Below are 22,776 nucleotides of genomic sequence, written 5' to 3'. Positions count from 1 at the left end.
TAGGAAAGCCCTTGATTTGATAGCCTCATAGCCACTATTGCACCTCCACCGAGAACCATATCACTGTCGCCATCTACACCACAACCGTTGAGAAGCCACTAGTAGCTAGTAGATTAGAGGTTTCTCAACAATTATGGTGTGGATGGCTACGTTGATATGCTAGTGCTACTGCCGCTGATAGGCATCTCCACCACCTCCATCCACATCGTTGTGCTAGGAAGCACCTGAAAACAATAGCCGCTAGTGCCACCGGCATCATGAAGCCTCCTAGTTGCCTCCATCCATGTTATCTCACCAAGAAGCCCCCGATCCGACAACCACTTCCTCCCATGATCGACATAGCTCCACCTCATTGCTTGCCTTAGGCGCACCACTATCATTTGCATTGTCAATATCCACTGCCCACACCGGCCGCTAGCACCAGATCCGATCGGATCTAAATCTAAAAGCCACGTATCCAACCGTTGTCTACTCCCAGCCGCCACCACAGCCAAAGAGGCAGCTATCCGCCCCTCCATGCATCGTCCCCCTCAACAGCGACTTGGTTGCACCATTGAGCTGTCCCTATGACCTGGTTTTCACATGCCACCTCTCTCGGCAACACTCCACACATCGATCCATATATGGCTTGTGTTCCACCCTTTCAGAGGAGGCAAAGGATTCCATCCTTGCCAGTGCAGCCATCCTGGCGATGCCATGCCCGAGCACTCAGCTACCACTCCTAGTCCCATAGCCATCATTGGGATACATGAGCTTTGGCCACATGCCAATTCTAGACATGGATGCCTCTGTCAGAATTATTACGCGCTGCCAAGAGAGAGTTGGAGGAACCCTACTGATGTCGTCCTTGCGCTCACATAAAATTTTGACAGTCTACTTGGGTGATGGTGAGGTCAAGGAGGGAGGAGGTCAAAGCTTATGAGCGGGTGATTTGTGTTACAGAAGAAATGGAGAGCTGTTTCTAAATTTTGTGATAGTTTTTATGATGGTGTTTACATGACATAGTGCAAAATTGTTGTTAGATGTGCCTTCTTCACAAGAGATAGTTGGTACTGCTCTGATTTCAAAATATACAAGATTATAGTATTCAAAATTTGTTTCACAATGTAAGTATTTTGAAGACTATAGTTTAAATGCACATAAATATAAGCATTTCTTCCAATCAGGTGCATAGAAGAGATATCTAAGCACGTAAAAATTATAGGAGCTCCGACTTGTATGGTGACAGGCACTCTTTATTATAGGAGCTTGATCAGATAACCTATTGGACCTAAGTTTTTTTTTAATCTTATAGCACCTGAAAATAAAATGGGGATCTGATTAGGGGCCTTTTAGATATGTTCTAAGGTGCCTCCCGAGAGAGATACTACTGAAGATGGGATTTTTATAATTCTTGAAAAGTAACTTAAGATATTAAAAAAATTAATATAAATTTATATACCTCAAGATACTAATGTTTTACGCAAAAAAATATAATATATTGAATATTTTCTTTAAAGACGGTAAAAAAAAACTCTACCAAAGAACGGGCCCGTTCTGCTACTGTACAGGTGAAAAGACGACGTTTCTTTTCGTTTCTTTTGAGAAGGAAAACAGTATTACATGTTGCCGTCTGCAATGAACTATGATCTATGAACACAACATTTCTGGCCTGGGCCGTGCGTAAGGCTTTATACAAAAGCTGTACTGGAGTATCTCGCTGATGTCCCGGATGGCTCGCGCCCTGACGCGTCGCCGTCGCCACATTGCCCCCTCGGGCTCCTCCGATCCTTCAGCAAAAGTGCACGCAAAACTTCAGACTTGCACCGGCAACGACAAACGTACGGTACTACTAATAATCATTCAGAGAAAAGGAGAAAAAAAAGGGGAGATATAAAACACACCTGTCGTGATATCGACGGCGCAACATCATCCGCCTCGAGCATGCGGACGACGCTGCCCATCGAGGGCCTCTTGTCCGCTTTGGGGTCGACGCACTTGAGGGCAGCCACGAGGACGCGCCTCAGCTGCCGTTTGGTTGGCCTGGCCTCCATTGCAGGATCCACTACTTCCTCGGCTCTCCTGCTGCTCGCCATCAGCTTAATCCACTCCAACAGGTGCACCTGCAGAAAGCAGGTCATGTATTACTCAAAGAATTGAGAGCCTGAAGTGTTCCAGATATGCAGAGAGGGAGCAGCACGGCCCTGGGATTAAGTAAGATGCACAGATAAACTACTTAAAGCAATTTTATGGTCCTTGAGAAGATAGTATGATACCTCTTGGTGTCTAGGTACTATGAGATATCTAATTTTGCACTAAAATTTTGGTACATCTCAGTGTCTACTCAACAACTATAAAATTACTCAACTACTTAATTAAAATAATGTCAATGGGGCATTAAGAATGTTTTGAGGCATGCGTATCGTGCGTGCCACCTCATCAGTAGGCCGACCATAGTTGATTGGATCCCTTCCGGTCACTGCTTCCAAGAGTAGCACCCCGAAACTGTAGACGTCACTCTTCTCGTTTAGCATCCCAGTATTAGCATATTCTGGGGCTACATACCTGAGAACAATGGGGATTAAGTGGCAGTTACTTGAGGCAGTGTCATCTTCGAATGAACTAACAATAGTTAAGTATGGAATTCATGTAAATCAGTAATTAACAGCCCCTGCAACACAAACAGCGTAGCTTAACAGGAGAGCCTAATAGCTTACCCAAAGGTTCCCATAACTCGAGTAGTAATATGGCTTTTCCCAGTGCCTAAGAGCTTAGATAATCCAAAATCAGAAAGCTTTCCTGTGAAATCTTTGTCAATAAGGATGTTACTTGATTTGATATCACGGTGAATAACTTTTGGCTCTATCCCCTCATGCAAATAAGCCAGTCTGCATAGCATTCCATTGTACAAATTTTATGCTTTGTCTCGTATACAAAGGGAGAAATCAGGATCATAGATAGCTCATTTCTTACGCTTTTGCAATGCCAAGGATAATTTTTATGCGTGCTTCCCATGTAAGAACACCATGCTGACTCATTGCACCATGTAACCACTGCTCTAAGTTCCCATTGTTGACGTATTCATAGACAAGCATCCTGCAACGTGAGAAGAATAATGATGTTTTGCTAAATGTAATAGATTCACAGGAAGTATAGTTTGATCATGTAAAGTGACTCTATGAATATGCCCTCTATAATTTATATTTACAGATTTTTACAGTATATGATTGTGTTTTCTTAAAAAAGCAGACAACCTATCTATACAGTATCAGTAACTCTTACTAGTTCAATTAGCTGGTGGGAGTGTACATTCCAAAAACCTATGTTTGATACTTTCTGTAGGCCTGTAACTAGTCTTGGGTATCTTTTCCTACTTAATTACTAAGATATGTAATTTCTCTTAAATGTTCTCCATTTTTAAATTTCTAGCAATATATATAGTCGATGGATAAATATTGCATAGCTAAGTTGACAGTAGACCAAGTTGATGTTGTGGATGTATCTTATTACCGGACTCAACTTAAGATTTCAGGTTTGAAAATATAAATGCTAGCTAACAGAACAAGGACTCACCTGTAGCTTCCCTCAATGCAGTAGCCAAGGAGTCGCACCAAATTCTTATGCCTAACATGACCAATAGACTCAACTTCAACCCTGAACTCTTTTTCTGCCTGCCCTCTGCAAAACCATATCCAGAATATCTAGTCAACTACCATAGAAAATATTCAACAGTCTGGGAAGAAGCGTTCCTTTTTGGTTAAAATCAACTCAAGTGTCGCTTACATGTTGTTAAAAAGCTTTTTGACTGCAACATCAGTTCCATTTATAAGATGACCATGATAAACGACCCCATAGCCACCCTCTCCTATGATATTATCATCACTGAACCCATCTGTTGCGTGCTCCAAATCCCTGAGAGTAAACCAATGGCCCCAACCAAGATGAGAGAATTCCGGGAGACCAAGCTGAGGAGATATGGACGTTGCCGCATACTGAGAGTACTCCCTCTCATTATGTCCTGAGGTGCCTTCGTCGCTGGGGTATGAACACTGGGCCTTATCATTTTGGTACATTGAACTGCATCCCACTAAGTTATGGTTATCACTTGATTTGCAACTAAGGAAGTGAGCCAGCATCTTCCGTGAACTTTTCCTAGTAAGCATCTCCTTCAATGAGAGGGCCTGAGTTTCTTGACCATGGATGTTTTCTGCAGCCGCTCTGTTTCTTACTTCATCTACTGCAATCTCTTTGGTAACATCTGGGATTTCAGGTTCAGCAACATCACCAAAGCGATTCCCTCGTTTCCTCCAGTAGATCAGAAAGAAGCATATGCAACCTGCGACAAACAGAATTGCAGCCCAAATGATAATGCCAAGCACAATCCATAGCCTCAGACCAAATGGTGGCGTCCTGGACAATAAACCCGCCTGCAAGTTTTCACCGGTTGACATCTTCATTCCCCTGACAACATAATTTAGAATTAGCTCATCCAAGATGCATGTCCTACTACTACTATAATTGAAGAGAAATAGCCAAACCAGGGATAAACAAAATCAGAAAAGAGAAGGGAAAAAAATGTAAAAGCAAACTGAAACAAAGAACACATCAGTCAGTTTGCCATTTGGAGTTTTGAAGCCGCAGACTGATACGTTTGCTTTCAGCTGTCACTCGGTGCATTATCCAAAACAGTATCGAAAACATTATCTGAAACAAACTGTCACTCAGTGAGCTAAATCATCATTCAACAAACAGGCCTCATCATCCTCAGGCAAACGCCTTGATCAAATGAACAATCGCTCGACTGCTCCCTCCTGGGCATTAACGCAAGTAGCTAGCGCGCACTACCATCGTCAATGACTCGCATCAACATCATCTCGCAGATGCATACATAGCTCAGAAACCGTACTCACCTTGCCATCGTGAAGCTCGTGGCCATGAGCCGCTCATACGACGCCGACGCCGACGACGACCCTTATCGCCAGCCGGAGGAGAGGCCGACACCGCCAAACGCTCCTCCGCGCCCGGGGGTTCCACCATCCGTGGCGTTCGCTCGCGGCGCCCGGTACTAGTACTCGAAAGGGATCGCTGTCGCTGAGACCAGCCAACCACTGCAACTGGCCGGAGGAGATCGGATCGAGCGGGAGGAGGACGCGCGCTAGCTCCTCCCTCCCTGGTTGGTGAATTGCCGCTGCTGCTGCTGCTGCCATCTTGTGCGTGGCAGCGTGCGCGCTTTTGGGTTTAGCGGTAGGATCGTACTGGCTTTGGTGCGCTTTTGGTCATCTGTCTCTGGATTATCTTTTGGCCGCAGGAGGAGTTTAGGTGCATTAGTTGGGACTAATCTGTAATCTAATATGCTAGTCTGCAGAGTGCGCTACGGCAGCAGAACCCTCTTCTGGTTTATTATTGTTAACCTTTTCCTCCTTTCTTTTTATCTATGAAATTTTGTTAGGTGGGGATGATTTACGGCAGCGTTATCTTTCTTGCCTTAGCTTAGCTCACTACGGGTGAAATGATTAAATGTACGAGGCGAAATATCGTTGTTATTATATACTTTAAATTAGCATTTATAAGTCAAAATTTAAAATTTAAAATTTTAATCTTAAATTTACATTTGATTTTGTTATATACTTCTAATGGTATTTATAAGTCAAAATTTAAAATTTTAATCTTAAATTTACAGTTAATTTTATGGGTTTTTCACCGAAGTTTATTTTCAGCTTTTGATTTTAAATCGCTAAGATTATATATATAAAAGTTTAATTCACAAATATTTTTTTATTCACAAATACGTCATTTTGATTGAAAAAGCTAATCAATCATACCAAAATAGTGCTGCTTATGTCTTGTGATCGAAGAGAACTCTGTCTAGAAAAAACGGCATTTTCTAGCGGTGGCTAGTGCTCCGTACAGTTCTCTAATCCCGTCGTTTTGATAACGATATGGTCTGCAAAGTCTAGCTTTACTAATATAAATAAATATTCAGTTTTATTAAAATACTTTTAGGACTTATTTGATATAGTCCATTAAAATACTCTTAAAATTTGATAACCAGAATTATGAAATCGGATGGAATACCTCTGTACCATATTACCACGCACTACCTGTACGCCTTTTCGTTTTATTATTTTCGCATCTATCACAATCAAGCATGCGTGTTTCACGTCTAACGTCTCGGAGCAAAGGAACGTATGCAGCACATCCATCGAACCAGACTTTCCTTTCTTGTGAATACGAAAGGAAACTGAGATCGGTAGCCTGTTTGACGAAGGGGCGGGCTCCAGAGACGAAGTCAGCCAAAAATATCACTAGAAAAATATAGATTGGAACAATATTTTAGTAGAGATTTTAGTAATTTCGTCGGAGTCGATAAACAAGCCTGGCTCTGCGCCTCTGCCCCTACCGGGTTCTTTTTACAAGGAAAGATTAATTGATTTTTACAGCTATTATTTAATAATATACTTCATCTATGTTTTTTTATATAATATCGTTACCTTTTATGCTTACGCTTAACCATTTGTCTTATTTAAAAATTTAATTAGTAATTATTTAATTTGTTATAATTTAATTTTCACTATTAGAACTTTATGTATGACTAACAGTTTTGATCGTCGGGTACAATTTTAGATAAGATGAATGATCAAACGTCGACATAAAAGTCAACGGCATTATATAAAAAACCATGGAGGGAGTAAATAATAAGATTAACTAATATAAATTTAGAAATCTTCTATACAAAGGTGAGACAATAAAGTTATATATGGAAAATTTAAAAAACATATCATTTAGTAGTTTGAAAATTTTGTTCGTAAAAACCGAGGAATAATCCGGCCGAAAGAACACAACCGAAGTAAGTTTTAACATCACTTTTATCCCAAAACTATAACTTTTGTAACTTAAAAGACAATGGTGGAACTCTAAAATCTGTAGTTTTTTTTTATAAATTCACCATTAAATCTATAGTTTTATGATACAATACCTTAAAATGTAGGTTACTAATAATTTTGATATTAAATCTATATCTTTTTTATAATTTCAGCACTAAATCTATAGTTTTATGATACAAGACCTTAAATATATATTTCCTGACAAATTTGATATTAAATTTGTAATTTTATGTTACACAACTTTAAATTTTTAGTTTTATGATAATTTGGCCGAAGTATATATAGTTTTGTGAAAATTACTCTTTTAAAAATATACAGTAAAAATGTGCCTTCCAGGTGCAGCATTACTAGTATTGAATAAAGAAGTTCAAATTCTTCGGTGCAATGAGAGCACTGATCGCATTAGTGTTCATTCCAGTAAATCTGTTGCAAGTCAAATTGAGGATTACCATGTAGTTTATGCCTGCTGAAAATTCAAGTTGCTGCCCATTTGTAATGACCAATGTGCTCTCTATGGAAGACATATCATCATCCATCAGACCATGGTTGGGCCATATATTATATACTAATCTGGACATTTTGTTCCAATTTGAATTTATGTTCTGAGTTAATCTTGATCTGAATTTGAGAAGGCTAATCCACGCGCGCATGCACACGCGGCACTTTTCCTTTTTTTTTTTTACTTTACAAAATAGGGTGTTTCTTACTTTATATACATAAAGTTTGTGTTTATAAATTTATATTTATAAAGATTTTTCTATATTAAGTTTATATTTATAAGATTTTGCATCTACGTAGATTTTCATATGAACAATTTGTATGCATAAAGATATATATATATATATATATATATATATATATATATATATATATAATTTGCTTGTATGTATGAAATTTGTATGTCCAAAGTTTAAGTGTATAAAGTCTATATGACTAGAGAGTGTTTTCATTCATGTTTTAAATCTGATATGTTATGTTGGATTTAATCAGGGTCATAATTCACGTGTGATGGTGGGGTTCCATACTATTTTGGCAAATGTTTTCTCCTCCTTTCCATTGTAGCGTATGCCACTCGCTGTGGGTTCTCAATACACACCATTGCTGCTGTCGTCGCGACATCTGCCTCTCCATTCCTACATTCCATCGGCCCTGAACAACGTGGCCCGTTTGATGCATCTCGAAGCTGGGATGGGTGCGACCACCGTTCGTTTGGGAGCAGAGGCGCGCAAGCCGTGTCCGAAAACGGGTGCAGCAGCTGGGTGCCTGGGATAACCGCCACCGAACAAGCTGGAGCGGGTAACCTCGTCGTGACGCCACGTGTCCCGTGGGCCCACCGCGCCGCCTCCGTCCGTTCTCCCGTCGACAGCGATGCGGATGCCGGAGAACCGCAGAAGGCGCCATGTCCGCCAGCACTGGGGGCACAGCGCAGGTGCACTCCCGACGCCGGCGCCACGTACGCCGCACGCGAGCGACCCGGCCCCATAAAAAGGGCGTCTCGTCGCCGGCGGCGGCGCCGCACCATGCGCTTCTTCCCCGAGCGGCGGCGGCGGCGCGGGGAGATGGTGGAGCGCGAGCCTCTCTGGCACGGCGTCCGCCAGGGCGACGGCGACGACGGGCACCGCCAGCTCAGGCACAGCTTCGGCGACAGGGACTCCTCGCCTTGGTCCGAGCTGTGGACCGACGGCCTCGTCTGCGCCTTCGAGTTCGTCGGCGCGGGCAGCCTCAGCCTGTCCCGGAGCAGCTCCGCGCGGTCCAGGGACGGCCTCGCGGCCGTGGATCCCGGGAGAGCTACGCCGGTCGCCAATAAGATCGGATACGCTTCGTGCCAAGGCAAGCTGCTTGATGGGTTTTCTAGATTTTCATTCCGTGTTTCCGCGCTCCGATCGACCAGAAACGTCCGTAACATATCTTGGTGAGCTCAGGTTCGCACGACGGCGATGAGCTGAGGCCACCGCCGTGCAGGTGCAGGCAGGGCGGGAGGGCGGCGCCGCCGGGCCCGGCGGAGAGATGCTGGGCGCCGATCGGGTGGAGGAGGATCACCCAGCTGGTGGAGATGGTGGGAGGGGACGCCGCGTGGGACGGCCGTCGGGGGACGAGCACGAGCCTCATGGAGCACGTCGACGGAGACGAGTGCGACTTCACCGTCGCCGACGTCGCCGCGCCGTATTGGCAGCGGCCGGCGGGGCCCACCTGGTGGTGCCACGTGATGGCGGGGCACCCGGCGGTGGACGCGTGGCTGGCCACCGCGCGGTGGCTGCACCCGGCGATCTGCGTGGCGCTCAGGGACGACAGCTTGCTCATCAGTGAGAAGATGAAGCATCTGTTCTACGAGGTAAGATTCATTATTTTTTTCCTACTGTTTTAATGTTTATTGAGTCATTTTTGGGTGTTTAAGTGGAAAAGCCAAATACAAAATAATTTGTCAATAAAATTTTTATATATCTGATACAAAAGCTAAGGTTGGACAACAATGTACGACAAAAAAAACCCTAAAATCAACTCCAAATTTAAAGTTAAAAATTCAAATGTTGGCTTACAAGCATAAGTCAAAAGATAGCACCACAGTACTATATATGCAGTTATTATCTGCCATGCATATGTAACAATTTCCAGTGTAATACTAATCTGTTTTAATGTTTATGTACTACATGTATGCAGTTATTATCTGTTTATTATCTGTTCTGCATATGTAATAATTTTCAGTGTAACGATCAGTCATGAATCAGATAGGCATGTGTATTCATTTTAGACATGCAGTAGCAGCTAACAGTGTCAATTTCTTTTGTTGGATACTCTGCATACTTGGTACTACTGTCAGTCTGTCACTTCTTAGCTTGATGCCTGAAAGATTGAAACTCTGAGATGTCTGCATATATGCACAGATGTCTTGTCGATTCTATTGTTAGCAATGTATGTATCCAGATGCCATATTTCTCTAAACATATTGGGATTATTTCTAAACTTCGAACTTACTTCCATTGTATTAGTATTTTACCTTATGAATTATAAACATGCTTCAGGTCCCGGTAAGAGTTGCCGGAGGCTTGCTATTTGAACTGCTGGGGCAGTCAGTTGGCGATCCCGCCCGTGAGGAAGAAGACATTCCTATTGTACTCCGTGCTTGGCAAGCTCAAAATTTTCTGATAACTGCGCTCCATTTGAAAGGGCCTGCACCAAACATTAACGTGATAGGAGTTACTGAAGTTCAGGTAGTACCGTAGAGCTCATGTTAAGCTGTTTTGCTCAGGAATCTTCCTTGTCTTGTTTATAAATTGTCTTGCATGTTTTCTGTTTTTGTAGGAGCTTCTTTCTGCATGTGGAAGTACAGCTCCTAATAGTATTCATGAAGTTATAGCACATTTGGCTTCGCGGCTTGCCCGATGGGATGACAGGTAAACTCAGAACTCGGTGTTTTAGTTTTCTGTACTGTAACTTTATGTTTAAAGCATGCTATCTTCAGATTGTGGCGTAAATATGTGTTCGGTGCTGCCGATGAAATTGAGCTTAAATTTGTAAACAGGTAAGTTAGTACTTGTAGTGTTATACTCATCTTCCTGAATTCCTTCTGTATATATAACTGTATCGTTATTTTTAGGCGAAACCAAGAGGATTTAAACCTACTGTGCCTAATATTTAACCAAGACATTAGAAGATTGGCTACTGAGGTATGTGTCCAGATCAAAATTATTCCCAGAAATAATGATTCAATGAATATCATGGATTGACTTGAATTATCCGTTCTATTCAATTTTACTAGGTTATCAGAGTGAAATGGTCACTGCATGCTAGGGAGGAGATAATTTTTGAGCTGCTGAAATATCTAGGAGGCAACACTACAAAGTCATTACTTGAAGCTATAAAGAAGGACATAAGACAAATGATTGAAGAACAGGAGGCAGTTCGTGGCCGGCTGTTCACCATCCAAGATGTGATGCAGAGCACCGTTCGTGCTTGGCTACAGGTGTGAGCTATAAAAAAGACCTTCTGAATCCTAGCTTGCGCATTCAGAATGAAACATCAATGCATATAATCTTACTGAACAGACAATATGACACCATGACAGTAGTTATTTTGTGATAACTGAATGTCATGTATGAAGACTGAACTCTGTTCTTGTGCTATTTAGGACAGGAGCCTTCGCATTACGCATAACCTGACCATTTTCGGTGGGTGTGGCTTAGTTCTGTCCATCATCACTGGATTGTTTGGGATCAATGTTGATGGGATACCAGGAGCCCAGAACACTCCCTACGCTTTTGCATTATTCTCTGGACTGCTTTTCTTGGTAGGATTTATATTGATCATTTTCGGGGTAGTCTATTTTGGACTGCAGAGACCGATTAGTGATGAGCAGGTCCAGGTAAGAAAGCTAGAGCTCCAGCAAGTGGTCTCAATGTTCCAGCATGAAGCCGAGACACACGCCAAGGTAAGAGAAGGAGTGTTGGGGAGTGACTTGCCTCCGAGAGCTGCTGATCTCATATATAATAAAGGTGATTCACTCCTCCTTATTCCTGACAGTAGTGATGGGATACTTGGATAAGGGGAATAACTGTACCGTAAGAGGGGTTCCAAGAAGTAAAGAATGACGTGAAGATAGAAATCGTGTAATATATGGTAAACCTTAGTTTTCTAGGTTTGGTTTTTCATAACCAGTTAGCAATGGTTGGTTTAGATATGTTAGATATTTAATCGTATTTGGTTAGTTATATCTTGTAAACTACCCCTCTGTATATAAGGGGTAGGGGTCCCTTGAGAAGCTGTAACCATACCCCCCTACAAAAGGGGAGGTAGGGGTCCCTTGAGGAGGATGGTCTAAAAATCACGTATTATATTCATTATGCACTTTTCCTAGTGTTAAGACAATCAATTTGTAATCGACCAAGAGTGGAGTATTATCTTATCCTTGAGAGATGGAACCTGACTAATCTTTGTTTATAATATACCATTATACTTTTAGCCTCATACGCTAGCATATATATTTGTTACTGATACAAAACATCATACAAATTGGAGACCAGCATGAAAAACAGTATTATCCTACATGGACAAACTCGTGAACCTCTAGACCCTACAATTGATTCAAGAAAACTTTTTGGACATTTTTTAATTTTTTATGTAACAAACTAAATATATAAGTATATTTATATATGTAGTATTATTTCTAATGTTCATACTAAAAAATAAAAATAGAATACCCAAGATTTTTTATTTGAAAACAAAAGGCTAGCTTGTGAAACATGCATCTCCCATACCTGGAAGAATTCATATATATAGCATGAATGCACAATGGTGTTCTACTGCTTTTTTTTCATTCCTTTAATTTATATTCTGTTACCTTAATAAATAGAATTATGGAGTCATGTCTCCGAAACCTAGACTTTTTCAAAGCATACAATACGTTTTTGCAACATATGTCCTCCTTTTTTTTTCTCATTTGATTGTTCAGTGTGCAAACTGGGAGGTTCCTTCTCATTTGAAGCTAAAAATGAACCAAACCTTCAAGGTTACCACTTGGTTTCCCTGTGTACCCTGTAGTAGCAAATATGAGGTTAGTACATCCATCCATCCATCCATCAACCTGTTCTCTGACCATGCAAAGCGACACTGCTGGATTTCTATGATTCATGCAGCGCATGACAGGAGACAGGACAGCAGGTTGGTCGCAGCGTGCCAGTTCTGAAGAAACTGGGCGTCATGGTACAGTTCAGACTTCAGAGCCCTTTTCAGGGGCAAGTAACAAATGATCTTTCCAATCCTCATGTCCCATTAGGGCACACAGACATAATGCTTCGACGTGGCGAGGAGCTCTAGCTCACTACGTCGGAGCCGGCGTGCCACCGAGCCAAGAACTGTGCCCCCGCAGAGGCACACGCGTCCTGCAGAGGATACGTGTGGCTTTGTTAGAACTGGAGAGAGATGCCAAAAAATGGGGAGAGAGGAGAGAAAGGCGTCCTTAGATCTGTCCGTCATCGATGCCGAGGCTGGTCACCGTCGTCGACGCCAGCCACCGTCCTCACTCCCGACCTGGGTCACCGTCTACGCCGACCACCGCCCCCAAATCTGCCTGCCCCCGACACGCCGCCTCCTGCCAGATCCGTCGCGGGACGCGGCCGTCACCGAGATCCGCCGCGCCCCGACCACCCAAGCTCCGCCACCCCCTGCCCAAAGTGCAGCCGCGCCCGACGCTCCACGGCGCCGCCGCGCCCCGAAGCTCCGTTGTTCTTCGACGCCGACGAGCTCCGCCGCCCGGCTCGCCCCCCGCCCGAGTGGGCTGCCTGGAGAGAAGAGAGAGGTGATGGACTGGCTGGCGGTGGAAAAAGGAGAAAAAGAAAAACTTAAAAAATAAATTGTGGGCCCCACCCAAAAGTAGTCTGCACCGTGGGGTGTGTGGCTTCATCCCACGTGGCATCTTTTTTTCCCTAGAACCACTCCATGGAGATCCTAGCACTGTGTATGCCCTTAACGGCTTGTACAGGAGACATATTGAAATAACTAGGACTTGTACTATTTAGTGGAGAGGGATCCCTCTCATGACTATGCGACGTTTACATAGGGCTGTTTTAACTCAAACTAGTTTAATGTTAAAAATAAAACTTAGTTTGTTTTGTTAAACTAGAGTCGTTCATAGACATAGAATACCCCATTCACAACCTTACATTCACAAGATCATAGCCCCTAGAATGATAGAAGTTCACGTAATTGTAATCTTACTCCCTATTCACGTGTATTGAGATCAATGTAATAATTACTTTCCAACCACTACCAGTTGAATGAATCCAAAGAATGCTAGGTTTCTCGAAGAGGCCACACATTCGTTTGTCCTCCTCTTCCCATCGCACACGCGTAGCGCATCTCTACAAGAAAAAAGAACAACCACTCCCTCCAGCGTGCAGCATACCACCTCTGCGAGAGAACCCTAGCAGATACATTCATACATGCATCCAAACACATGGTTATTCGGATTATATCAGCTAAGTGAGCTTGTCCTGGAATACAAGGGTGGTCACACATAATTGTATATATATGTCAGCGCCTCTCATTGAGTTTGCCGCTGGTAACCAACAGACACATTGTTATATTCATAAAAAAAGACTTAATAATAATAATAATAATAATTAAAAAAATAAAGGGTGAAGCTGGCGCCCACCTATCAACAGACATGTGTAGCTGAGGTTGTGGATCTATCACCAGCTACTCTTGTTGTCAGCTGGCATACAGAAGCCACTATGGAGGAAAGGAAAAAAGAACACTTAAATTGTTATTGCAATATAGAATTATTGTGATGTTGTAGTACAGTTTTCACTTAGAATTGGCAATCAAATCGCAAAAAATATAAAGAAAATGTTTCACAATTTTGGTGTATTTTGTTTAATATTAGTGTGCACCTTCACGGCTAATCCTCTGTTCCATACTACAAGACGTTCGTTTTGGCTATGTCTAGATTTATCAATTGATCAATGTATTTGTATATATGTCTAGATTAATAAAATTTATATAAATATAGTAATATTAAAAATCTTACACCTAAAACAGAGATATTACTGGCTAATTGTTAGCTCGATTTTCCAGAGTTGGTAACGTGGAATGGTGGTGTGCCTTCATCCAGGACCCCCAAAAAATTGTGTTGGTGATATATTCTGTGGATGGTTATTTTAGCAAGAAGCATCTTCTGGCATATGGAAGGAAAAGGCCAAACGAATCAGAATACAGTTATGTGTTATATTATAAAAAAAACAATTATGTGTTATATTATAGAACTGGGGGAGTAGTATACTAAGATATTAGCACAAGGATCAGAATACATACAACCTTAGAGCAACTCCAACAATTTGTCATCCCTCATTTCCATCCTTAATTTTTTTTGGCAATTTAAGAAAAAACAATCTCCAATAATTTGTCATTCCTCGTCCCATCTTTGTCAAGTTTGCATAATCGCCTCCCCAGCACGCATACATGGGCGTTTGGGATCTGCGCACATTCAGTTGCGCGGATATATGGCAAACTATTGAAGATTAACTTTTTTTTTCTTTGCCATAATACTTGGGGAGTTGCCAACCTTCAAGATTTGGGAAATAAAAAATCTCAAACTGTTGGCGTTGCTCTTGCTACTCGGCTGTAGCCTATCGCATTTTCGCAACTCGCACTCGTACATTGTCTTTCTGGGCCTATGCGGTATGGGCCATATGGGCCGTCGTTGCATTGGGCCGGAAGCTGCTGTCGGTCCATCGGAAGCACAAAAAGTCCATATCCAGTCCCCGGAGGGGGTTACGCCTAGGGTCACGGTTTGCGCCTCTCCGCCTCCTCCCGAGGAAAGCAGATTCTAGGGTTTCGCTCCTCCTCCCCAAGGAAGCGAAGATCCGCGGCTTCTCTCGTCTTCCGCCGCTGCCGCTGCCGCTGCCGCCGTCGCCCGCGCGGCGCAGGTACCAAAACTCACCTCCTCAAATGTCGTGTAACTCTCTCGTGGATTCTCACGCTCAGTCGGTGGGCTGGGCGGGGGCAAGCGCGCGGTGCGGCGCAGGCTGACTGGCTGCAGTGGTCGGAGCCAGCCGGGTGGCCGTAGAAGCGCGGCTGGCTGCCCGGGGAGGCGAGGCGTGCCTGCGCCTGGAGCTGCGGACGGCGAGGAGGCGCGTCGAGGCGGCCAGATGCGGACGGTCGCTGGCGGGCCTGCTTGCTGTTCCCGTCGTGCCTACGAGCTGGTGTATAGAACTGAGGAGCAGAGCAAGCGTGGCTGTGATTGTTGAATGTTGATTCATGGTTGGTGATATCTGATTCCTGATAGTGGATAGGCATCACAAAAGAGGAAGACATCTATGCCAATGCAAATTAATAGCTCCAGTAGTATGGTCAATAAAAATTGATGATATACTGTTGTCTCGTTTCAACAAAGAAATTGTTGCCAAAATCTCCTTTTTCTTTAGGTATTTTTCGATCCCTAAAACATGCTTCTGTGTGGTTTTTAGTTGATGGATTTCATTTAGTGTCACATAAGCTCATTGTGTTTAATTGTGTTTAGACAACGTTGTTTTTCATTTGCTATTCACTCTAGCACTGAGCCACACCTCATTTTCTTCTTGTCCTCCGCCAGACCGCTACTGCTCTGAGTTTTTGTTCCGCTAGAAAATCAGAGTTTGAAAATTGAAGCCATTGATTTGTTTTTTCTTGTGGTATGCATATGTAGATCAATATTAGCAAGTTAAATGGGTGTAGGCCTGTCTGGAATTCTCGAATCAAAATGATTCTTGTAAAATTACTCTTTTCGGAGTGAGTCATAAAGAGGAATAGGCTTTTTTACTTCTCATTTTTCTTTGGTGATCAAGCTAGTGAGGGACCAATCTGCATTGGTTAAGACTTCAGACCTGCTGCTAAACTGTGCAGACCCATTGCAGTTTTCTCTGCACCGTTGCCTAACTTCTTAACCCATGCTTCTTTTTTGCTGCCAAAGTCTGTGTCATTTCCTGATTGGTTTCATGAATTTTCTAAACACAGGAACTGTAGAAGATCATGTCTTCAAAGAGAGGAGGTGGTGGCTTCCATGGTCGTGGCCGTGGCCGTGGCCGTGGGAGAAGTGCTTCAGCAGAAAATGACATGGATCATCATGAAACCTCCGTGCCTTCTTCCCCAAGCGCTACTTCTGAGGACAATGTCGAGTTCACTTCCCAGCAAAGCCCACTACCTTGCATTGTAAGCCCAGCTGAACATGTATCCAGCACATTACTCAATCCTAAGATCAACCACCGTTCGGATGCAATTTTTGGTGATCAGGTTAATCCAAGAGCGATCAAGCTTTGTCATAGTCCCATAAATAACAAGTTATTGTTGGCTGAATAAACTTTGCAGTAGCACTGAGGCCATGATTTTTGCAGGCTGTGGAGCAGTTGAAGTTGCGTCATCACAAACCTTTAAAGTTTCACGAGAGATACCGTCCTTATTTGAGGGATGCTGGCTTGCTTGGGCTCTCACAAATTTGCCAGAAGATGCCTCAGTTGGACAAAGCATTGATCACTGCCCTTGTTGAGCGTTGGAGACCAGAAACTCATAGTTTCCACTTGGCTTCTGGGGAGATGGCGGTTACACTACAAGATGTTGCAATGCTGTTAGCTCTTCCTATTGATGGCCGTCCAGTTTGTTCTACCACTGATCATGATTATGGGCAGATGGTCATTGATTGTCTAGGTCATGATCCAAGAGGACCATCAATGCCTGGTAAATCTTTTCTGCACTACAAATGGTTGAAGAAGCATTTCTATGAATTACCAGAAGGGGCAGATGATCAGACTGTGGAAAGACATGTTCGAGCATATATCCTGAGCCTTTTATGTGGGGTGCTATTTCCAGATGGAACAGGGCGGATGAGTCTGATATATCTTCCACTGATTTCCGATCTTGCTCGTGTTGGGACATACAGCTGGGGATCTGCAGTGTTGGCCTTCCTATACCGATCTCTTTGTTCTGTTGCTTCCTCCCACAATATCAAGAACATTGGTGGTTCATTGCTTCTCTTGCAGCTTTGGAGCTGGGAGCACTCCCATGTTGGCAGACCTTTGGTTCGGTCTCCCTTATGCCCGGAGAAAGGCATCCCAGAGGACGTGCCTCCTGTTGGCTTTCGTTGGGTAGGTGCTCGCGCACAAAGTGAGAATGCTACACGCTGCCTTAAGCAGTACAGGGATGAGCTGAACCTGCAGCGAGCAGATCAGGTGAAGTGGGAGCCTTACTTGCATATTGACTCCTCAAGCTTGCCACCACTTTGTACAAAAGATGCAGACTTGTGGCTTACACAAGCTCCGCTAATAAATTTTCCAATAGTTGAGATGTATTTGCCTGAGCGAGTGATGCGGCAATTTGGGCTTCGTCAATCCATTCCACCACCTTTTCGACCTACACTACAGGCGTTGCATCGTATTAGTCGACGTGGCAGAGAACGTGAGAACTGGGAAGAGACACACCATGAGTACATTCAGGAATGGGAAGCCCGCCGACAGCGCATATTTCGAGAGTCAGGGCATTATGACCCATCTTCTTATGAGGAGTACCTGCATTGGTATTCAGGAGTTACAAGGCGCTATCTTGTACCATCAATCAGCGATGATGTGGAAGCAGGACCTTCATTGCAGCCTGATGATTCCATTGATATGCAGTATCAAGCCAAGGCTCCTATGATCCGCAAAGCAGTAAGCCAAAATTATGTATTCAGTTCATATGATCAGCTTCTAAAGTTAATTGAACCTAAATTTGTCAGATATATGCTGTCTTTTCCAATGCTTCAGATAGTTTCTACAACCACTCCATGCATAAATAAGTAAGATATTTAACTTGAAGGCTCTGCTGATTGTTGTAGGTTGATAAACTGCATGGTATGGTAAAGAAGGCCAAGATAGCCATGACATCCACAGCCGATACAAGCACACAAGCCTTGGTCTTTGAGTTTCTGCATGGCTTTCAAGATGTTCTCCATGACCTTGGAGAGATCAAGGAAAATGGCGGTTCAGCTGCTAGTCCACATGTTGAATCAGCTGCCACTCAAGACATGCCTCTACTTTTGATAGAAGCCGAACAGAACATTGTTGGTGGTGATCAAGAAGCTCAACACCAGGAAGAGGAAGAGCTTCACATGGTGGATGATGCAACAATGTCGCTCGAGCCTATGGATGAGGAAAACAATGGTTTCAACAATGTCATCTGCTCATGCCCTTCACTGGAGTTAGAGGTTACACCAGGCATTGATGAATGTGATACGGCCACTCCCGTTCCAGACTCTGCCGTTCCACATCAAAGCACTGATGTTGATCAAGATGGATATCTGGAAAACCCAAATGAAATGGATCAGATTGTACTGATGGTGGAACCTATATGTGCGAATGACAATGGTTCCAACAATGTGCTCTCATCTAGCCCGTCAGCTCAAGCGCTGGAGGAGAACTGTGAAGTAGTAAAGGCAACCAATGAAAATGTCAATTCAGCCACCCAAGCTACTGACTCATCTACTCCACAACAGGGCACAGATGTCGAACTAGAGGCTGAACAGGAAAACCCAGGCACAAGAGAGGGCAACTAACTCTAATGGTGTTCCTTCATCCTGCCCCTCGTCTGCAAAGAAGACATGCAACTTGATTCCAGCCCCATGGAGCAATTTGTGTCACCTATGTAGTGATTAGATGCCATTCTTCAAAGGTTCAGCATATTGCTGATGTTGCCTTGCTTGTTATGTAGTCTGACCATGATTGGTTCCACTATACATTTTAGGTTTAATCACTGGTGTGATGTAGCTTACATATCTCATGCTTCCCAAGGTCATTAGGTCATCAATATCCAAAGTCAGAGTTAATCAGGTAGGGAATTTGGGGTTTTGACCATGCATTCGGCTTCAAATTGGAATTTCATGTTGCAATGTGTTCCTTCTGTTCTTATAAGACTGAGGCAGGTAATGGTCATCTTGCAGCAGGTCCACGCATCGCGAAACTTGGTTGTAGTCCATTGTGATCTCATGTTCGCAGCGAAGCCAGGAGCAAGCCATTAGTGCAAAGTGTAGTATAGTACTTAAAAAGGATAATTTGTTACATGCAAATTTGTTAGAAAGCTTATGCAGAGTTCAACAAGAAAGATTAGCCTCATTTTGTGTTATTTTCAACAGTTGACCAAACTGTGCTGGTTCATTCAATCTGCTTTTTATTTATCTATATGCAATAATTATTGATCTTCTATGTACAAGACAAGAATCATGTATAGTAAGTTTTTTTTTTTTGTTGTCTTTTAGATTTTCCCATTTGAAGGGGAAATACTGGTATGATGGCATCTTACCATCAAAGTTGGTGGTTTAGTTTAATCAGTAGTTCTCCAAGCTGTTTCCATTGGTAATTCATAGTACCATAATAGGAAAACAACAAATACAAGTTCCAAGTCTTTGTTGTGGAACCGATATTTACCAGTGAATTTTGTATTTTCAGTTAAATCTCCAATAAATGTTAAATTTGGAGGCTAGGACTCAAGGAAGAAATTAGATCGATGAAGCTTGATCATATAACAAGAGTTCTGGAGGAGTTAAATTGTACTCCTTCCTCGGAGGAACCAGACTCATTCATATTGGGTAAGAGTTGATTAAATATTATGTCGATCTTTTTCCTATGGCATAAATACAATGCATCAAAGTGACTGTTCGTTTCACAACAACTTGGGAAGCTCGAGACTAGAGCATCCAAGCAGGAATAGTCTGGTTTCAAACTTGAGTCTGGACATTGATTTGATTCCTTGAAATATTACACAGAAATTGTTAAATGTAACAGTTGATTTGCTTATGGACCTAATGGTTTACAGCAGAAAATATAAGTTGCTGTTATCTTATCTAATATCCTTAATCAATATGAACACAGATTGATGATTTTTGGTGTTACTGCAGCAGTGCAACTGTGTATCTATTCTGTCTTGTTTACTCTGGATATCCCCACTCATAAAGAATATTGTGATTCCATGAAAATATGCTGTCTCCAGAAAGTTGAGACAGTTTTAAATGTAGTTTCCAAATTACCTAGCTGGCGATATGTTTTCCCTGATCTTGTTGGTTGACCTTTACACGTGGATAATGGACATTTTTTTCTTAAAAAATTTACATGTGGATAATGTGCATTTTGTTTTCTTAAAAAAAATGTCATGTTTAAATTTTGTGGCAACCTTGCATGTACATCAGGGCTTTCATTTATAAGATTCTTACATACTGTGGTACTGCATTTTGTAGATTTAAGGGGAATCATTGAAGCATCTTGATCTGAGTTACATATGATTGCTTCGGAATTTGATGTTCTATTTGTTTGGGAAGTACTATTATACCCTTTACTATAAAAAAATGGCGTATTTGTTCCTATATTTGTGCATTATAGATAGAGTCGCTTGTGAGAGAAACACAGGCAAGAAGCTTTTACGAGTTTTATGCTATTGCCTATTGGTCGCACAAGGCTGCCCACTGGAGACAGACAGTATCTTCTACAGCGAGCAAATTCTAGAATTCTTATATACCAGGTGTTCAATTTATTGCTGTTATGAAAGCATCTAGGCCTTTATCATTCTTTTATCTTTATTACATGCAGGTGTTCTTATTAATAATATTCAGTAGACAAGATTGTTTCCTTCTATGAATACAGTAAATAACAGTGGGCATTTGGTTGCACCTTGCAGATTATTGGCACGACAATTCTTGAGAAGCAGATTGTTCATGGAGCTTTGTGTAAGCTTTGGAAGGACGACTACATAGATACAGAGGTCTGTTATATAATCAACCGAACATTTGTTGTTTGGAGTATGGACACTTTCCTCTAGTTTATATTTTAGAGTGAAGAAAAGGCAAGCAAACTACTTCGTTGTACATTTTTGTGAAACATTTTTTCCGTAAGTTGAAACCTCCACTTTGAGAGTTTACACCATACCATACCAGGCAGATATCCCTTGGTTTTAGATATGCATCAGGATATGTTGATATTTAGTTCTATACTAAATTTATAGAGATTAGTCACTCATTAAGAAGGTTGTTGAAGCATTGGTACAAAGCTTCAAACCTGCCATAAATTTGATTGTGATACTAGATTTAGGAATTAATAATGACTTAAATGTGGCTTGGCGCCATAAGAACTTGGAGTATGTGCAAAGAACCTGCTATTATATTATATGTTTGGCATTGCTACTTTGCTTGATCTTTTCTTAAAAATGCTCCAAACAGTAACGTATGCCAAAAATGTCTTTTAGAGAATTTCAGTGTTCTACAAATTTCTCTCACCATCCAAAGTGGCATTGCTGATTCCTTTGATCCATGCAGCCCAAGACAGGAGGGAATCTGCGAATGCTGCAGGTTAGTCGCGCCGTTCCCAGTTCTGAAGGAACTGGACGGCATGGTACAGTTCAGAGCCCTTTTCAGTTTTCAGGGGCATGTAAATGTAACAAGGTGATCTTTCCAATTCTCCCGTCGCTGTGGACCTGTGGTGTTTTCATCAGACTGTGTGTAAATAGGACTTCTTGGACTACTTCCTGGAGCGATCCTTCTCATGATCATGTGACATTCACATGACCAGAGCCCAGAGAGGTTGATGCTATTGTAATTTTCCTCCCTGTTCACATGGGTATGATGAGGTCGATGTAACCAACTTCCCAGCCACTACTCCAAGTTGGGTGAAACCAGACAAGGTTAGATTTATCAGAATTGACCGTATTCTGAGAAATCCACGAACAATTGACGTGTTTTCAACTACATAGTACAGTACTTTGTATCTGCAGTGACAGAAAGTTCTAGATGAAACTGTAGGTTCAGTATTGCTACCCAAACCCAGTTGATAATCTGATAGGCTCCATTATTGCAGTGAAACTGTACGAAAAGCTATGCACCCCCACCCTACGTCCCAAAGACGCAAGGGGGTGATCATTTAGCTTTTTAAAAAAACAACATATTGGCAAAAAAAATATTTGTAAATAAAACTTGTATATATATGTTTTAGTGATTTAAAGGTAAAGTTTGAAAAATAAACTACGATAAATAAATCTTAAAATCAACTTAATATTTAAAATTAAAAATTTTGGTTATAAGTATAAATAGAAGTGAAAAGTTGAGGCTGTAATTATGACACTTTTAGGTAAGAATCTGGTTGTAAACTCTTAGGCTGCAATTCCTCGTATTGCCCTATAATAGTTAATTTATTCGTTTATATTTTCAAATAGCTATCGTAAAAATCGCATAATCAGGTTAGTGATCGTAAGGTTTGACTGGTTCGTGTTCACCTAAAGTACTCCTATCTCTCAATTAATTCATAATTTGTCTTAGAAATTTTAGTATCTGTGTGCACTCACAAAGTCAATTCAAGCATGGTCATGGTAAATTTTACCATTTTATATTTTTGGAGGGAAGGCATAGCTTTACCATTTTATACTTAGATTATTCTGA

At 42.1% G+C, this 22,776-nt stretch overlaps 4 protein-coding genes across 8 annotated transcripts; 3 read left to right on the top strand and 1 right to left on the bottom strand.

Moving 5' to 3' along the window:
- Nucleotides 1-1,508: 1,508 nt before the first annotated feature.
- LOC102701881 (probable receptor-like protein kinase At2g42960) lies at nt 1,509-5,315 on the bottom strand. The gene is made up of 8 exons (XM_015836766.2): nt 4,890-5,315; nt 3,763-4,440; nt 3,553-3,657; nt 2,953-3,075; nt 2,697-2,867; nt 2,415-2,544; nt 1,884-2,102; nt 1,509-1,769 (listed from the first exon to the last, which is right to left on the bottom strand). Exons 1-8 carry the CDS (start codon nt 4,913-4,915, stop codon nt 1,671-1,673), a joined length of 1,551 nt encoding a protein of 516 aa, XP_015692252.1. The 5' UTR covers nt 4,916-5,315; the 3' UTR covers nt 1,509-1,670.
- Nucleotides 5,316-8,422: 3,107 nt separating this feature from the next.
- Nucleotides 8,423-11,779, top strand: LOC102701602 (zinc transport protein ZntB-like). Its single transcript, XM_015833721.2, has 9 exons — nt 8,423-8,693; nt 8,786-9,195; nt 9,884-10,072; nt 10,164-10,255; nt 10,324-10,383; nt 10,459-10,528; nt 10,621-10,824; nt 10,990-11,289; nt 11,385-11,779. Exons 1-9 carry the CDS (start codon nt 8,423-8,425, stop codon nt 11,385-11,387), a joined length of 1,599 nt encoding a protein of 532 aa, XP_015689207.2. The 3' UTR covers nt 11,388-11,779.
- Nucleotides 11,780-15,159: 3,380 nt separating this feature from the next.
- On the top strand, nt 15,160-19,635 carry LOC102701666 (serine/threonine-protein phosphatase 7 long form homolog). 4 transcript variants are annotated; one of them, XR_005812192.1, is made up of 5 exons: nt 15,160-15,781; nt 16,350-16,625; nt 16,727-18,031; nt 18,199-19,189; nt 19,300-19,635. XR_005812192.1 is itself a non-coding variant. In XM_040526084.1 (4 exons), the coding sequence occupies exons 2-4, from the start codon at nt 16,365-16,367 to the stop codon at nt 18,913-18,915; spliced, it is 2,283 nt and encodes a 760-aa protein (XP_040382018.1). In that variant the 5' UTR covers nt 15,160-15,283; nt 16,350-16,364; the 3' UTR covers nt 18,916-19,598. The 4 variants fall into 4 exon arrangements, 3 of the variants coding, with proteins under 3 accessions (XP_040382018.1, XP_040382013.1, XP_040382009.1); XM_040526084.1 differs by having other exon boundaries at nt 15,160-15,283; nt 18,199-19,598; XM_040526079.1 differs by having other exon boundaries at nt 15,160-15,617; nt 18,199-19,598.
- Nucleotides 19,636-19,692: 57 nt separating this feature from the next.
- LOC107303467 lies at nt 19,693-22,180 on the top strand. 2 transcript variants are annotated; one of them, XR_005812194.1, is made up of 3 exons: nt 19,693-19,944; nt 21,027-21,110; nt 21,661-22,180. XR_005812194.1 is itself a non-coding variant. In XM_015832674.2 (3 exons), the coding sequence occupies exons 1-3, from the start codon at nt 20,781-20,783 to the stop codon at nt 21,907-21,909; spliced, it is 423 nt and encodes a 140-aa protein (XP_015688160.1). In that variant the 5' UTR covers nt 20,736-20,780; the 3' UTR covers nt 21,910-22,180. The 2 variants fall into 2 exon arrangements, 1 of the variants encoding a protein (XP_015688160.1); XM_015832674.2 differs by lacking the exon at nt 19,693-19,944 and adding an exon at nt 20,736-20,870.
- Nucleotides 22,181-22,776: the final 596 nt, after the last annotated feature.

This window comes from Oryza brachyantha, chromosome 1 (assembly GCF_000231095.2).
Source record: "Oryza brachyantha chromosome 1, ObraRS2, whole genome shotgun sequence".
In the NCBI taxonomy this organism is placed as follows: Eukaryota; Viridiplantae; Streptophyta; class Magnoliopsida; order Poales; family Poaceae; genus Oryza; species Oryza brachyantha.
The sequence above is the reverse complement of the archived record's forward strand: the minus strand, read 5'-3'. Positions and strand labels throughout refer to the sequence as shown.

Bases quoted from the DNA above. Each gene is read 5' to 3' on its own strand.
- LOC102701602 (XM_015833721.2), top strand. From the start codon at position 8,423: ATGGTGGAGCGCGAGCCTCTCTGGCACGGCGTCCGCCAGGGCGACGGC. The intron at 8,694-8,785 runs GCAAGCTGCTTG...TGGTGAGCTCAG, and splicing joins CGGATACGCTTCGTGCCAAG to GTTCGCACGACGGCGATGAG. The intron at 10,825-10,989 runs GTGTGAGCTATA...TGTGCTATTTAG, and splicing joins CCGTTCGTGCTTGGCTACAG to GACAGGAGCCTTCGCATTAC.
- LOC107303467 (XM_015832674.2), top strand. From the start codon at position 20,781: ATGCTATTGCCTATTGGTCGCACAAGGCTGCCCACTGGAGACAGACAG. The intron at 20,871-21,026 runs GTGTTCAATTTA...TGCACCTTGCAG, and splicing joins CTAGAATTCTTATATACCAG to ATTATTGGCACGACAATTCT. The intron at 21,111-21,660 runs GTCTGTTATATA...TGATCCATGCAG, and splicing joins ACGACTACATAGATACAGAG to CCCAAGACAGGAGGGAATCT.
- LOC102701881 (XM_015836766.2), bottom strand. From the start codon at position 4,915: ATGGCCACGAGCTTCACGATGGCAAG. The intron at 4,441-4,889 runs GTGAGTACGGTT...TTATGTTGTCAG, and splicing joins ACGAGCTTCACGATGGCAAG to GGGAATGAAGATGTCAACCG. The intron at 1,770-1,883 runs GTGTGTTTTATA...CTTTTGCTGAAG, and splicing joins CGCCGTCGATATCACGACAG to GATCGGAGGAGCCCGAGGGG.
- LOC102701666 (XM_040526084.1), top strand. From the start codon at position 16,365: ATGTCTTCAAAGAGAGGAGGTGGTGGCTTCCATGGTCGTGGCCGTGGC. The intron at 16,626-16,726 runs GTTAATCCAAGA...TGATTTTTGCAG, and splicing joins ATGCAATTTTTGGTGATCAG to GCTGTGGAGCAGTTGAAGTT. The intron at 18,032-18,198 runs GTAAGCCAAAAT...TGATTGTTGTAG, and splicing joins CTCCTATGATCCGCAAAGCA to GTTGATAAACTGCATGGTAT.